Below are 13,289 nucleotides of genomic sequence, written 5' to 3' on the forward strand. Positions count from 1 at the left end.
AAGAGCACTGGCTGTTCCCCTACATGGTGACTCACAAACTCCAGTTCCAGGGTATCAGCCCTCTTCTGGCCTCTTTGGGCACTACATACACTTGTGAATAAGACACGCAGTCAAAACCTATACACATATAAAATAAATAAAATTTAACTTGGAGAGAGAGAGAGAAATTAGGTAGCCGAGAGTAGTATGCTCTGTAAGGATACTTTGAAGGCACAGGCACTGCAACTTTCTAGCCAGCCTGGTCTACATAACAACCCAGCCAAGAAAGAAGAGCAGCAGTAAAAAAGTCATGGTACAGAGCACAAAACCAGAACGCTTGGTGGTTTGTGACAGAATTCACTAAGTCTAGCATGCTTTGGCAAGTGTTTTATGGCTGAGCTACATTCACAGCCCCAAAGAGAACTACTTTACGGATGCTCTTGCCCCCTAAGGATGAGCTGGCTGGAAACCTATAGTGAATTCAAGGTTAGTCTGAAGCACACGATACCATCCTGGGCTCAAATCAAAATGAAATAAAACAAAGCACGGGTCTTATTGCTAGCAAGATGGCTCAGTGGGTAAAACTGCTTGTCACTAAGTTGGAAAACCTAAGTTTGATCGCTGAGACCTACACTGTACAAGAACACTGACTCATGAAAGTTGTCCTCTGACTTGAGCACGGTGGTGTACTACATATTCAAACACACAACACACACTCTTTTTTTTTTTTTTTTTTGGTTCTTTTTTTCGGAGCTGGGGACTGAACCCAGGGCCTTGCGCTTCCAAGGCAAGCGCTCTACCACTGAGCTAAATCCCCAACCACACAACACACACTCTTAATAAAAAGGTAATTAAGGGCTGGAGAGATGGCTCAGAGGTTAAGAGCACTGGCTGTTCTTCCAGAGGTCCTGAGTTCAAATCCCAGCAACCACATGGTGGCTCACAGCCATCTGTAATGAGATCTTCTATCCTGCAGGTGTACATGCAGGCAGGATGATATATATATATTTTAAACCTTTAAAAAAAAGGTAATTAAATTTTTAAAATAAGTTTTAGCAGACAAGTAGATGTGCTAAATGACTTCCAAAATTTCTTTCTTACTTCAAACGCAAACTTCTACAATTATGGAAATACAGCTTTATTTTTCCCAGGAGCATGAATTCAAATAACTTTATATATATATATATATATATTCAATATAATAAAAACATAGTTGGGCATTGTAATGCATGCCTGTAATTCTAGCACTTGGGAAGGCAGGAGGATCGAGAATCAGCTTGAACTAAGTAAGAATTTGCCTTAAAATAAAAGAGGAAAAATAAACACAATTTAAGTACAAAATAAGCAGATAGTTAAGCTTAAAAAAAACTTTATCTAGACTAATCTATGGGGCTGGTGAGGTGGCTCAGCGGCTAACGTGCGCACTGCTCCTGTAGAGGACCTGAACTACTTTATCCTAACATCCACTCTTCTGGCTCTCGGGAGTATACAAAATAAAACCTGTTTTTGTATTTGTTTGGAGACAGGGTTTCTCTGTGTTTCCCTGGCTGTCCTAGAACTCACAGTGATCCATCTGCCTTGGGGTTCTGATTAAAGGCAGGTACCACCATCACTTGGCCTAAAAGCCTTTTGAAGAGAGAAAGACCAATCTATTGATTGCAAAAGGCAGAATTTATTATATCCACGACAAGCATACACACACATTTATTGGAAGCTAGGGACATACTTCAGTTTGTAGAGTGCTTGCCTAACATCTAAGAAGCCCTAGATTATCCCCAGCTCTGAAAAAAAAGAAAATAAAAAAAAATTTAAAAAAAAAAAGAAGCCCTAGATTTGCTCCCCAGTACTCCGTAAACCAGGTATGCTGATACAGTCTCTGTAATCCCAGCAGTGGGAAAATTGGAGAATATTAGGAGTTCAAAGTTTAAGACCAACTTGGGCTACATAAGACACTGCCTCAAAAACAAAACAAAAGGAAACAAAAACCTCTTTTAGCCAGGCATAATGGTATATATGTTTATCATAACCTCAAAATGTAGAGACAGAATGTAGAGTAGCAAGTTCTAGGATAGCCTATGCTACGCAGCAGAATACTGCCTAAAAATCTTTTTTTCTTTAAAAGAAATTTAACATACTGGGTACTTATCTTTTATCCAACACAATGGAATGGGCAACAACACCTGGTCCCAACTGCTCTACCCCACCAACTATACCAGCAGCTATCTCTAGAAAACAATACAGATCTGTAGAATGATTGAAGGTGAACAGGAATTGAAATGGAAGATTTTAGTGCAAACTCCTAATCAGAGGTACAAGTGCATGTTCTCTAGTTCACAATGACTAGGCCTTCCCAAGCATGACATTTTCTCCCCACTGCTAGATGGTTATGAGGAAATGTGCTCTAAATTAACATTTGCATTTGTAAGTCCTTTAATGTAGAAATCAAGATTTCACTACAAAGAAAAGCCAAATTAAAAGAGTAAGCACAACTCACGTAAACAAGCAATCTTAGTTAAATTAGTAGTGAGGCTTCCATTGGGATAGGCATTTACTCCAGAGGGGTAAATGATAACTCACCAGGGGCACAAATACAATATTAACACTTACTGTTAAATAACATCTTAAAAATCTTGGGACTGGGGATTTAGCTCAGTGGTAGAGCGCTTACCTAGGAAGCGCAAGGCCCTGGGTTCGGTCCCCAGCTCCGAAAAAAAAGAACCAAAAAAAAAAAAAAAAAATCTTATCCCTGAGGGCTGGGGATGCAGGTGAATTGACAGAGAGGATTTGTCAAGCCTGCACAAGGCTCTGGGTTTGATCTCTAGGACCACAAAAACAGGCGTGGTAGCTGACTGCTATAATCCTACCTATCTAGATTCAAGTGGGAGTCTGAGGCAACCTAGTCTACAAAGTGAGTTCCAGGTTAGCCTGGACCAGAGTGAGAGGAACTCAAAGTGGCTGTGACCTAGATAAGCACAAACCAGACAAAATCCTGGCATGGAGGAGGGAAGTAGGCACCAAGTACTGTCCTTATTTGATGGGCTAGTGGCAACTGAGGGCAATTGGAAGAACCAGTTTTTCGTAAGATTGACCCCTGGAAGTAGGATGTAACCCTTGGTAGACAGATCATGTCCACCCAAGAGTATCTAGGCAGCACAAATTGGACTGTATGGGGGAAAAAAGACACAAAGCTGGGTGGGTGTGAAGGTGGGAGAAGAAATTTGGGAATTTTGGGGTGATGAATGACCAAAATATATTACATGGATAAAATATTTTAAAAGAATATTTTAAATATCTAATTTACATAGAAATACTCAAGTTACTTCAGTGCAAAGTTACAAGATGAGAACATGTTTTTAACATGGAAACTATTAAGTTTAAAAGCACCAAACTGGCAAGGATACATAAGGAATAAGGATTCACAAGCATGACTGGGGGACATAGAGATTCAAGTTATTGGTAGACTAATATCTACCTACATTTAAAAAAGGATTTTTTATTGTTTTATGTATATAGATGTTTTGCCTGCGAATATATCCATGCACTGTGTGCATGTGTGTGTGAGTGTTGAGTGTGTGAGTGTGTGTGCATCCGTGAAGATCAGAAGAGGGCATCAGATCCCTTGAAGCTGCAGATGGTGTGACCTACCATGTGCTGGGAAATGAACTCAGATTCTCTGGAAGAGCAGCAGTCAGGGCTCTTTAATTACTGAGCCATCTCTCCAGCTCCCATTAACATTTTTTTTAATCTAGGAATTCATGTTGCAGATATAAATAACCTTATTTAAAAGGGTTTCTCTGAAATATCTGTAGTAACCACTGAAAAGCAACACAGACTGTTAAATCACGGTGCTGTCTATCACATGTGACAACTCATCCACGCCTGTAAGCCCAGCACACAGGAGGTAGAAACAGGAGGATCATAACTCTAAGGAAGAGCCCCAGGCCAATGTGGCCTACAATGAAACCCTTCTCAAACAAAACAAACAAGATGGTGGCTTGTGAAATGATTCTGTGGGTAGGGACACCTACCGCCGAGTCTGATAATATGAATTCAATTGGACTGACCCAGACAGTATTAGAGAGAGCTACTCCACAAAGTTGTCCCTTGGCCTCCACACGTCCACATTCATTTTATGCACACATATACATAATACCTAAGTAAATCTTTTTTTTTTTAAGATTTTATTTTATTGTATATGAGTACACTGTAGCTGTCCTCAGACACACCAGAAGAGGGCATCAGATCTTATTACAGATGGTTGTAAGCCACCATGTGGTTGCTGGGATTTGAACTTAGGACCTCAGGAAGAGCAGTCGGTGCTCTTAACCACTGAGCCATCTCTCCAGCCCCCTAAGTAAATCTTAAGAAAAAAAATTAAACCAATAATTATTACATTTACTGCATTCCCATAAAATGCTAGGGACTACTCTGAAGTCAACCCCTTCCCGACACTTCCTTTCTAGCTGAGGAGTCAGGTCAGACAGTGACCTGAAAATAACTAGGAAGCACTATTTTAGAGAAGATAGCCAAGGCTGAAGGTATTGGTACTGGCTCAAACCTGAACATCTAGCTACACAGTGAGACCTGCCCCTCAAAACTAAAGATAGTTAACAAAGATCTCTGGAAGAGGTGACAGACGTTTGGTCTGAATGAACAAAGCACCTATGTTTTGGCAGTCTTCAGTCTTACACAGTCTTAGTGGTGCTTCCTATTTGTAATTAAAAATGACCAGACAGTGGGGTGCACAGAACGAAACAGCACCAGCAGTGCTTTCGGAGAAGAGAAGAAACAATGGTCCCACAGCAGACATTGCAACCAAAGTTTCCTTTGCTTAAGGGTCACTCCATACAATGTTTGGATTACACAGGCCACACAGCTTGCTTCTGCTTAGAGAACAACTTGACATGTAATTTCTATCAGATATCTCTCAAGAGAAAGCAGCAGCAGAAGAAAAGCTGATGTGTTTGAAATTACTTGTTTGCAGGTCAAGCAGATGCTTCAGTGAGCAAAAGCACCTGCCACACAAGCCTGACAACTTGAGTTCAATTCCCAGAGTTCCTGGTGAGAGGAGAGCAGACTCTGAAAGCTGTCCTGACATCCACACACCAAGGTAATGACATGAGCACACTTATGCTCAGAAATGTACACATCACACAAGATGAAAACTGCACAATAATGAAGTTTTCAAGTATGTCTGTGTGCTGAGGCTAGAACCCAGAACCCTGTGGCACACTACACAAACTTTGTTCTAGTTACCAGCAGCCTGATTTTTTAATTGTTTTAATATACTGAAAACATTAAGCTCAGGGCTGGAGAGATGACTCAATGGTTAAGAGGACTCAGGTTCAATTCCCATCACCCACATGGCAGCTGACTAGTATCTGTAACTCCAGCTGCACGGCATCCAACACACTGACACAGCACACATGAAGATGAGACACTAATACACATAAAATAAAAATAAATCTTAAAAAACGTACAGTAAATCTTTAAAATAGGAAGAAAACATGAATCTCAAGAATCTCCATGGTTACCACACTCTCTCCCATCTCAGCATCACTGCTGTCCTATTCATTTGCTAACTCAACTCTTCTGCTTTTTTTAGTTTTCTATCTTACCAATGAAGACTAGAGAGTCAGATGCTGGAGTGAAAGCCTGCTAGCTCAGAGAGGCACAGAAAGCACCCAGCTGACCTTCCTCTTCAGTCAACATGCCACCTCAATCTGTCTCACAGTGTCAAAAAACCTTCAAACTCATGCCCCTCCCTCCTGCTTCCTGTACGTCTATCTGTCCTCCTGACTCCCTCTAACTGGTTTTTTTCTTAGTAATCCTATGTTTACTTCCTGTCAACTGGTTGCTAGCTCTGCCTCTTGACCTTATCTTCACTTCACTTATTAATACTGTTTACAGAATTCAAGCAAAACCTCTTGGATTAAAGGTGTGTGCTAAGGTCGAGCCACACAACTAAAAGGGTTTTTTCCCCCAGTAAATAACAATCTTGGTGTTTACAATGTGATGGAATATCTGCAACATTCCACAATACTAAAATGCTTCTTTTATTATCTGCCTATCCTTACTAACACCACAATGTGTACAGTGAAATGTGTGCATTATATAAATTCAGGCTAAAACTGATAATGTCCCTCAGAAAGTGGTAAAGGACTTAAGGTTCTTGCCCCTTCCAAATACCACACAGTTCCTACCCTATAGCTCATTCAATACATTACTTGAGATAGGTGGTGGGGTCAGAAGACAGCTCAGCAGTTAAGAGAGCTTGCTGCTTTTTCAAAGTACCAGGACGTAGTCACCTCCAGCCCCAGGACAGGATCTAACACTATCTTCTGGCCTCCTTGAACACTCACATGCATTCGAGAGCATGAGCACGCCCACACACACTAGGACAATTTTTTTTAATATCATTTATATATCAGCACTGCACTGCACAGCACTAAACACAAAGCACAAAAAGAGCCTTGTGCAGTGGCTCACACCAGTAATCCTAAAACACACCCAGAGGCAAAGGTAAGTGTGGCTAGCCTGGCCTACACAGCCAGTGAGGGTGTGGGTGGGGGTGGGGCAGATAACAGAAAAATATGCTCTACAGGTAATTTTTTTTTTTTTCGGAGCTGGGGACCGAACCCAGGGCCTTAGCGCTCTACCACTGAGCTAAATCCCCAACCCCTACAGGGAATTTTAAAATCTCAACCATAGATAAAGGCAATCAAAGAGCAAGAAACTTGTGAAAATAAGGCTACAGATAGGAGGAAGCTAACTAAAATATAGACAGCAAGAAAAGTAACAGCTGATACTACATGCAAAGTGTCAAAAAACAAACGGAAGAGGTCAGTGGTAAACACTTGCTAAGCACTGGTTAAGTTAAGTAACTTCCTGCATTAGCCCACACTTGTAATCCTACCATTTGTAAAGTAGGGGCACAAAGATCCTAAGTTAAAGACCAGGCTGGTATACAGAGTCCTACCTGGTGTATACAGGTGTATATAACAGTGACCCTGCCTTTAAAAGCCAGTCCTGCAGGGTCATGTGTGACACATTCCTATAATCCCAATAGTGTTAATATCACTAGATAATGAGTTTAGATGTAAGTTTTGTTGTTTGAGACAGGTTCTCCTGCACCCCAGGCTAGCCTCAAACTGACTTTGTATCTGAGGCTGATCTTGAACTTCTGATCCTGAGTACACCATACCCAGTTTAGTGGATTCTGGGTATTGAACCCAGGGCTTCAGGCATTCTACCAACAGACCACATCCTACCCTCAAACTTAAAGATGTTAGCTTCTGGCCTCCACATTCAGAGTACTAATTAGTACAGGTGGGCATCCCCATACCCAGGGCTTCTTGCACAGCAGGCAAACATTCTACTAACTGAGTTGCACCCCCAGACCCTTTTCAGTTTTGTTTGTTTTTTGAGAGGTCTAATATAGCCCAGGTTGACTCCAAACTCTTGATTCCCCTGCCTCCACCTCCCACGTGCTGGAATTCAAGTGTGAGCCAGCAGAACCAGCATGAGACTCTCAACAGCCCATGTGAGGTAGGCGGTAGTGGCGCTTGCCTTTAATTCCAGCCCTCAGAAAGCAGAGGCAGGTGGATTTCCCAGGGCTACAAACCCTGTCTTGAAAACAAACAAACCCACCCGAATAGTGGGGACTAGGATAATGTGTTTTGCTAGATGAGAGCTAAAACCAAGCTGGAGCTGAGGTTGTAAGCTGTTTCCTTCAAAGCTGAATCTGGACGACTCAGACAATTCAAGTGTTTGTTTTTTAAGACTGTCTTAGTCCTCACAGTGTATTTACTTAGAATATAATAAATACACCAGTACATTCAAATGGCAAATAAGCAAACTGAGTAACAGAAAAAAAAAGGGGGGGGGTTGGGGATTTAGCTCAGTGGTAGTAGAATGTTTGCCTGCTGTGTAAGAAGCCCTGGGTATGGGGATGCCCACCTGTACTAATTAGTACTCTGAATGTGGAGGCCAGAAGCTAACATCTTTAAGTTTGAGGGTAGGATGTGGTCTAGGCAAGCGCAAGGCCCTGGGTTCAGTCCCCAGCTCCGAAAAAAAAAAAAAAAAAAAAAAGTCCAAGTCCATAGAGCTAATTTAAATGAAGTCAGAAAGGCACCCTTCTCCACTTTTTTGGTTAGTCAAAAATATCAAGGGGAAAAGTCCCCAAATAATACTTTATTACCTTTTAAATGACACACTGATTTAGGTAATGTGATGAAATCTTGGGCTACCCATCTCTGCCCCACTAAGGACATATCCACATAGTTAGGATCTGCTAATGTGTTAGCTATTGAGAGGCCAGCTCAATTATTACAGAGCTTGTGTTCAAATAATCCTTATACAGCAGCTTAAAGCTAGTAAGCAAGCCATAAGAAGCCATCTTTCAGTTTATTTCACCTTAGGCACTTAGTCGTTTCACATCACCACAGGAAGGATACACAGGAAGACATCTTGAGAAAGAAACATTCACACAGCCTCCAGCACCGAATACTGTTGTGACTGTTATTCTGTGATGTCACTGTGATTTCAAAAAATGGCAGCCCATCCATCCATCCATCCATCCATCCATCCATCCGTATTTGTGGGAGCCGAGGTGGGAGGCACATGTGAAGGTAAATTTGCTGGAGGTCAAGGATTGCTTTGGGGAGCTGTTTTCTCTTACTATGTTCTAGGGACCAGCAATTGATTTTCCTCTCTGAGGCATCTTGCCTGCCCCATGGGTAAATGTGGGGATGAGGTGGGAAGTGGAGGACATGGAAAACAGTTTGTAAGGAGATTCATTTTAGACATCTGTCTGGGACAGTCTTGGATACATACCCTGCCCATAGAGAGCTAATTATTATATGGCCTATTTGACTTAGAACCCTTTTACTCAATAATCAATCCAAAAAGATATATACAGTGTTTAGTTTAACTATTAAAAAAATCTAGGGGGGTTGGGGATTTAGCTCAGTGGTAGGGCGCTTGCCTAGGAAGCACAAGGCCATGGGTTCGGTCCCCAGCTCGGGGGGGGGGGGGGGGGGACTAAAAAATCTAGGTGGCTGGAGAGATGGCTCAGTGGTTAAGAGCACTGACTGCTCTTCCAGAGGACCTGAGTTCAAATCCCAGCAACCACATGGTGGCTCACAACCATCTGTAATGGGATCTGATGCCCTCTTCTGCTGTGTCTGAAGACAGCAACAGTGTACTTATATATAATAAATAAATCTTAAAAAAAAAAAATAAATCTAGGAAGTTGAGCTGGACATGGTGATGCAAGCCTTTTTTTCTAGCACTTGTGAGGGGAGCAGGTATATGAGTTTCAAGATGGCCTGGTCTAGTAGCCAATTTGAGGCCAGCCAAAGCTACACAGCCAGACACTATCTCAAAAACAAAACAAAACAAAAACTATCTGCAACATTACTATAAGTCTAGAATTTAAAAGTGTGTAACATATTTACTCATAAAATTACTTTGTCTGGTAAGTCTTTAATTACCTCCCTACTAATTTCTTATATGGTAAATGAAATTCAATTAAAAAGCCTTCAAAAATAGAGCCACCATTTCTAAGATTTTCAGAATGTCTTAAAAATTCCTTCATTCCTTCATCCATTAAGGGGCATGCAAGAGTGTGCATGTGGAAGTCAGAGGACAGCAGGGGTCAATCTCAGGTCATCAGGCTCAGCAGCAAGCATTTGTATCCACTGAATCACCTTGCCAACACAGTATGAGCATTTTGGTTTCCCTAGATATAGCAAAAAAATTAAGACATCGATTTTTCAACATTAACAAAAAGTATAGCATTAAACTTTTATTTTTAAAAGTTACTTAAAAAAACCATTTATGTGCATATGTGTGGTATCATGGAGGTCAAAGGACAACTTTTAGAAATTGGATCTCTTTCTCCAAATGGAAGGTGGAGGCCAGCATATCTTCCATGTTTGTTCTTCACCTTATACCAAGGCAGGGTCTCTGATGAGCATCCCTGAACCCAGAATTCCTGAGCCAGAAAGGCAGCTCAGCAGTTAAGAGCACTGGCTGCTCTTTCAGAAGACCTGAACTGGGTTCGATTCCCAGCCTGCATGACAGCTAACAAATGTCTATGACTCCAGTTCCATGCATGCAGGAAAAACACCAAAGACACATAAAAATAAATGAATCTTAAACAAAACAAAGAGTTCCTATTTTCTTTTTTTTTAAAGATTTATTTTATTTATATGAATACACTGTAGCTGTCTTCAGACACACCGAAGAGGGATGGTTGTGAGCCACCATGTGGTTGCTGGGACTTGAACTCCGGACCTCTGGAAGAGCAGGTCGGTGCTCTTAACCACTGAGCCATCTCTCCAGCCCAGAGTTCCTATTTTCACATAGTCTAGCCAGCCAGTTTCCTCGGGGGAACTCTTGTCTCTGCTTCCCTGGAGTTGGAATTACAGATGAGACACCACATTCACCAGGCTTTTAAGCCGCTTTAGATAGATGCATTATTTTCTTCCTTTCTCTTTTCCTTCTTTCTTTTTTTAAGAGAGGGTCTGTCTCACTATGTATTTCTAGGTGCCCTGAACTCACACTAGGTAGATGTTCTGGAACTCACAGAGATTTGCCTATCTAACTCCTGGGATTAAAGGCTGGTTTGAGGTAGACATATTTCTTATAAGGTAACAGCATGTTACAATTGTAGGCACAATTTAAGTTTTTAGAACAACATTTCTTCTCTTTTCTTAGAGATGGAGTCTCACTGAATAGACCTAGATGCCTTGGAACTCACCACATAGACCAAGCTGGCCTTAAACTCACAGAGGCCCACTTGCCCCTACTTCTGCCTCAAGAATGCTGGGATTAAAGTATGTACCACCACACCCAGGCTAGGATGACATTTCTAAATAAATACCTGATGAGAACAATCTGTAATAGTAAACACTGCAGGAGCAGTCAGCCCTTTTCTTTGGTGTACTAACCACCAATCTTTATGTAGTATGTGCCCCCAGCTCCTCATCTTCAGCATTCAATCAAACAATAAAGCATGTCTTATTCTGCCTTTCAAATGTGGAACCAACGTCAGGCACTGGTGGCACATGTCTAATCTCAGCTCTCTAGAAGCAGAGGCGGGTGGAGGTTTAAGGTGAGCCTGGTCTATAGAGCTAGTTCCAGGGCAAAGAGCTAGTTCCAGGGCAACCAAGGATAAGCAAAGGGGGAACCAAGAAAACTATTCAACTAACCTAATTAAAGGTCTAATTTTTCCAGAATACATATGTACAGCATATTCTGACAAAATCCAATCTGACTGGCTACATTCACCCTTTAATTTTTGCTGGCAGATAACGTAAGCTTCAAAGCTCTGCTCAAAATCCACAGTTGTTTTCCTACCTCCACCCTCTCTGCAATTACTTCCCTCTTCTCCCACAGCATTCTGTGTTCCTTCTCAGCTCCACCTCTGTCACCCTTGCTCCAGGCCCTCCCAGGATTCACTTATAGCCTGAGGTTCTACTCTATCCAAAGTGGCATCTCCCAGTTCTCAATACCCACTACATTCATTTTTTTTTCTGTCATTCTCACTAGGTTGTCCCATGAAGTCTCCTTACACTCTCTGCATGACATTTTTTTTTCTCATCACTATCAAAATTGCACTAATTGTCATTTCTCTTTTTTTGGGGGGGGGCAGTGTGTGTGTGGTGTGAAATGTCTACTTGAGAAGAATATCACTGTAGCCTAGCCTAAGAGATCATTATAATGTCCAGGATGTCCTTGAACTTCCATAAATCTTCCTGGCACCACTCTAAGGGTTGGCAAAAATTGGTTGAATAAATTCCTGTCCTAAATAAGAATGATGATCATTACTAATAAAGTAGACAACAATGGGAATGCTGAAGATTGTCCACACAAGAACTGACATGATCTAATGAATGGAAAAGATTAGCAGAGACAAAATTCCAAATAGACAAAGTTCTGGGTCAAAGAGTGGTACACAAACGACTCAAAAGGAATAACTAATTCTGTCCAGGACCAATAAAGTAAATTGTTCAGTACCCCAGCTACCACTTTCTAACTCCACAATTTTTTCAGCACTCAATTGCTCATTAAGAATCCACGTACCAACATACCTCGATTATTTTGTATTCTCTAAGGGGCTCCAAATGAGGAGCAAAGGGATGACAGAAACCTGATAGTGCAAGTACTAGAAGCAGAAACAATAACGGCAAGCATTTACACTTGGAAGACACTTGAAAACATGGAAAAAAAAACAAAACAAAACTGCAGTGTGATCACGGAGACCAAACTTAAAAACACATCTGTCAGCATGTAGCCCCACAGATTGGGACCCGCACCGAAATGATCAATCACCCGACTGCCAAAAGAGGCTATTCTATATGTCTCTCTCCCGACCTCTTCCACTCAAGACTAATCTTCACTAGAGAGCTCACCAGCCCCATTCCTAGTAGTACGATCAGCAAATGAATACAAAACAGATCAAAGAATGGCATAAACATATCTTTCCACACCCGCCCACAGTGGCAAAAACAAAAAAACAACCAGCCAACCAAACGGCTCAGTAATCCCTAATCAGAAAGCTCTAGACGCCATCCAAGACCAACCGTCGTATCTTAGGGAAGCCAAAAGATGTGACTTCAAAGATAAGTCTCTGGCCACAACCCACCTCTGACTATTCAGAAAAACAAGGTTTTTCAGTTTGGAGATCAGCACACCACTCAAAAAAGCATCTCCCTGCAGGAACTGGCAATCGATCCCTCAGGGGGGCAGTGGCGCTCCAACCTCCGGGCCAAGACCCAGGCAAGAGCGACAGGGCACAGCCCTTCCAGGGAGCTCTCTGGGCTCTCAGTACCGCCCAGCGCAATCCGCCCCGGCAGTGACTGAAGTCGGGGTTATGGCAGAGCTGGGCCTGCCCGGCCTGGGGGCGCGGCGAGACACTGGGGTGGCGTTTTCCCCCCGTAGTCCCCGACCGTGGAGGCGGATCCTGGGTCTCTCCTCCAGGCCTCTTCGCCCCTCCACCCTCAGCCAGCTAGTCCACCCCTCACCTGGCAGAAGCTCCGGCAGTAGTTCAAAGATGAGACCTCGGACACCTCCTGCTCCCTCAGCTCGGTCTCCAGCTGCCAGAGACACGGTCGTAGGCCCGGGGCTCCCGACGCCGGAGATGCAGGGCGATGACCCCGAGCCATGGACTCAGTCTCGGTTCCGGCTCCCGCGGCCGCCGCAGCCTCAGCCCCGGCCCCAGCCCCGGCGGCGGCGGTGGCGTCTCCCTTTCCGTCCGCCATCTTCCCACGGCCCAGCAGCGCGTAGGCAACCAAACCACGTGA

The 13,289-nt window shown here is 42.8% G+C and overlaps 1 protein-coding gene across 1 annotated transcript in view; it reads right to left on the reverse strand.

The window, feature by feature from the left end:
* Window positions 1-13,260, reverse strand: part of Rlf (RLF zinc finger) — a 55,638-nt gene extending 42,378 nt beyond the window's left edge. The window contains exon 1 of the mRNA NM_001427447.1: window positions 13,011-13,260. Within this exon, the coding sequence (NP_001414376.1) occupies window positions 13,011-13,247 (237 nt within the window). The 5' untranslated portion in view covers window positions 13,248-13,260. The remainder of the gene's footprint in view (window positions 1-13,010) is intronic.
* Window positions 13,261-13,289: the final 29 nt, after the last annotated feature.

Source organism: Rattus norvegicus, chromosome 5 (assembly GCF_036323735.1).
Source record: "Rattus norvegicus strain BN/NHsdMcwi chromosome 5, GRCr8, whole genome shotgun sequence".
In the NCBI taxonomy this organism is placed as follows: Eukaryota; Metazoa; Chordata; class Mammalia; order Rodentia; family Muridae; genus Rattus; species Rattus norvegicus.